Genomic DNA, 3,073 nt, shown 5'->3' on the forward strand with positions numbered 1-3,073 from the left:
TTCAGCTTTCAATGGGCGAATATTAACGATAAATTGATTTCAACCTTTCATTCAATCATTCAACTTATCATCTTCCTTAATCATAACTGATTACAACTATTTGTTTTATCAATCAAAATGCTCCCTATAAATCAATAAATCTTTTCTTTAATATACTGAAAAAATAACGATCTTTTACTGATATATATGTATATATATCTTTCCCGGTATTTCTTTATTATATTATTCGTGAAGAAATAACCTGAATACCGGTGATATAAACGAGAGGCAAACGTGAACAATAGACGTACTTCACGTCTACTTGCAGTACGAAGCGTACGAAGCGTGTAAATTTCACAGGGTAAATATTTGATTCTGGCTAGCAATATTGCACAACCGCAATTCACTATTAATTAATATACCATAAAATTGGACGACAATTAATTGTTATGAAAATTGTGATAAGGTAAATTACAAGATAAACTATGAGAGATGCTTATCACGACCAAGTTAGCAGCTCAAGTTCCGGCATTGATAATTCAGCCTTACATTTTAATGATGAACCATTGGAGAAACATTTCGAAATTGCGGAAGAACTTGGCAAGTAAGTGTAAAACTTTCTTTGTTCAATTATTTCTTACCTTAAAGCATAACTTATTCATTATTACACAGGTAATCTAACATCGTTTTGTTATCATACCTCTACTATTTCAATTTCTATAATACAAGCATATTTCCGGATGTGTTTCAGGTATTACTTACCTGAAAAAAACTATTCCAAACTCAGACAATTTTATCCTGTCAAAGTTTTATTTTCCATTTCGGGAATAATACCTGAAATGATGATAATTAATAAAATATTACTAAAAAAGTGGTTTAATTTTATCAGAATTAGTAAATTAATTTGTATGTGTTCTTTATAATTTTTACTTAAAAATTATACATTCATTTATTTCTAAATATTGTTAAGAAATTATTTGATAATATTCATTCAATTTCTCGTTTATCGCATTTTTATGGCGGTCAATTTGATGGTCATTTTTAGTGGTCAATTTGCGGTTGTTCGACGAGTAATTAATCGATCAACCGGTGAGCAGTTCGCAGCAAAATTTATCAAAAAACGACGTTATGCAACTTCACGTCGTGGCGTTACACGTTGTAACATTGAACGTGAAATTGATGTATTACGTGTTGTTGGTGGCTATGAATATACTATTAAATTATTCGAAGTTTATGAAACTACATCTGATGTTATCCTGATTTTGGAACTGTAAGTCTTTCATTCAGGTATAATAAATCTTGCTTATGAGAATAGATTGATAACATTTCGATATTATATCAATTAATGTGCTAAAAAATGATTCTTTAATTTCTAGAGAAACAAAAACTCGAATATTTGAATTTGAAATTGAAATTCCTTTGAAATATAACAAAATCATTATTTGAGCATTCGTTTATGATGCTAATTTGACTAATTTCACATTTTATTATGCTCTATAATTTACATCCTGAGATATATCGAAAATTTTCCATTCCTTATGGAAGATGCGGGAAAGGGATCAATGAAATTAGAATCATGAGAAGCTAAGACTCTTTCATCTTCTGAAGCTAAAATATCTTGTCTAATAGAAGTAAGTCTAGTGGAAGTGTCAATTTAAGCTATAACGAAATTTGTGATGAGACACTGATCAATTCAGGTCGGCATTTCCTTTCATCTAGTGACAATCATCTGCTATTTTTCCCCTTCCACGAATTTCTTCATTTCTAATCATTTCACTACTGCTTTTCCCATTTCTTAGAATTTTTTTTTGATTTTATCACTCAACTTTTCGGACCTATTGGCTATAATCACTAATTACATTAATGAAGTATCAGCGAATCCTTCAGTTGAATATCTGATATTTGATAAGGATAAACATTTCCATGCTATCAATAAACTAATGTATCCTGATAAGAGAGACGAAATCTTATCTCATATCATGGTAATTAAACGTTATCACTGATCTTATTATCAGTAGAATTCAGCAATTCATCATCAAATCATTTCTATTCGTAGTTAAAAAATAAACTTTCGTAGTTAAAAAATAAACGTTTGTAGTTAAAAAATAAACTTTCTGTACATTTAGAGTAAATGAGAAACTTAAGAAAGATTGGAACGATATTATCAGTGTGAATAGAATTTCTGAGTTAAAAGAGAGACACCTGTTGAGATATCCCATGAATCTATGAAATAAAAATTAGAGGATGGATAATGAATAATCTTTTAAGAGTCTCGGGTGGTGAATTATTCGATTATGTATCAGCCAAAGAGTGCCTTGGTGAAACTGAAGCAGCAGCTTTTATCCAACAAATTTTATTTGCTATCAAACATCTTCACGATAATCACATCGTTCATTTGGATATTAAGGTAAATTTATTTCATCTTTCTACTTTTTTAATGTGAAATTCATCTTAAATTTTACTTGATTACTAAGTTAATTGAAATTAAATTTAATATCACCCCCACTACTACTACCACTACTACTACTACTACTACTACTACTACTACTACTACTACTACTACTACTACTACTACTACTACTACTACTACTACTACTACTACTACTACTACTACTACTACTACTACTACTACTACTGCCATTACCAAACTTGCCAATTCATATTTACTTTTTTTTTAAAAAAGAAAATTAAATTTTCAATAGAATAATACTGGTTTCTTTATACAAACAGGTAAATAATTACCGGTTAATTATTGTAATTAAGTGATGACAGTATGCAAAAATTTTATCCACTCTTTTTTTCCTTTTCCATTTTTTTAATGATAATTATAAGTTAAATTTTTAGTATAATTTGAAATCATTTTAATTTCAACCCAATTTAATTTTATTCATTTACAAATGTTGCTGTTGCTAAGATCATTTATTTCATTGAAATAAAGCTTTAGTAACTATTAAGTTATCACGTCTAATTTTCACGTATCTTTCCTGTTGTCACGTAGATTAATTAATTTATTTTATCAAATCATTTGTTTATATCAGTTTTATTCAATTAGATAATTACATTTTGTAACTAAATAACAATTAGCATTACTTTT

General features: G+C 28.4%; 1 protein-coding gene across 2 annotated transcripts in view; it reads left to right on the top strand.

Moving 5' to 3' along the window:
* Nucleotides 1-464: 464 nt before the first annotated feature.
* LOAG_18496 overlaps nucleotides 465-3,073 on the top strand; it is a gene marked incomplete at both ends in the record, with an annotated part of 26,664 nt that continues 24,055 nt past the window's right edge. For both annotated transcript variants that reach the window (XM_020451156.1, XM_020451155.1), the window contains 3 exons: nucleotides 465-583; nucleotides 1,025-1,249; nucleotides 2,248-2,386. In XM_020451156.1, coding sequence (XP_020305083.1) covers nucleotides 465-583; nucleotides 1,025-1,249; nucleotides 2,248-2,386 — 483 coding nt within the window. The remainder of the gene's footprint in view (nucleotides 584-1,024; nucleotides 1,250-2,247; nucleotides 2,387-3,073) is intronic.

Source organism: Loa loa (assembly GCF_000183805.2).
Source record: "Loa loa unplaced genomic scaffold supercont3.335, whole genome shotgun sequence".
Classification (NCBI taxonomy): Eukaryota; Metazoa; Nematoda; class Chromadorea; order Rhabditida; family Onchocercidae; genus Loa; species Loa loa.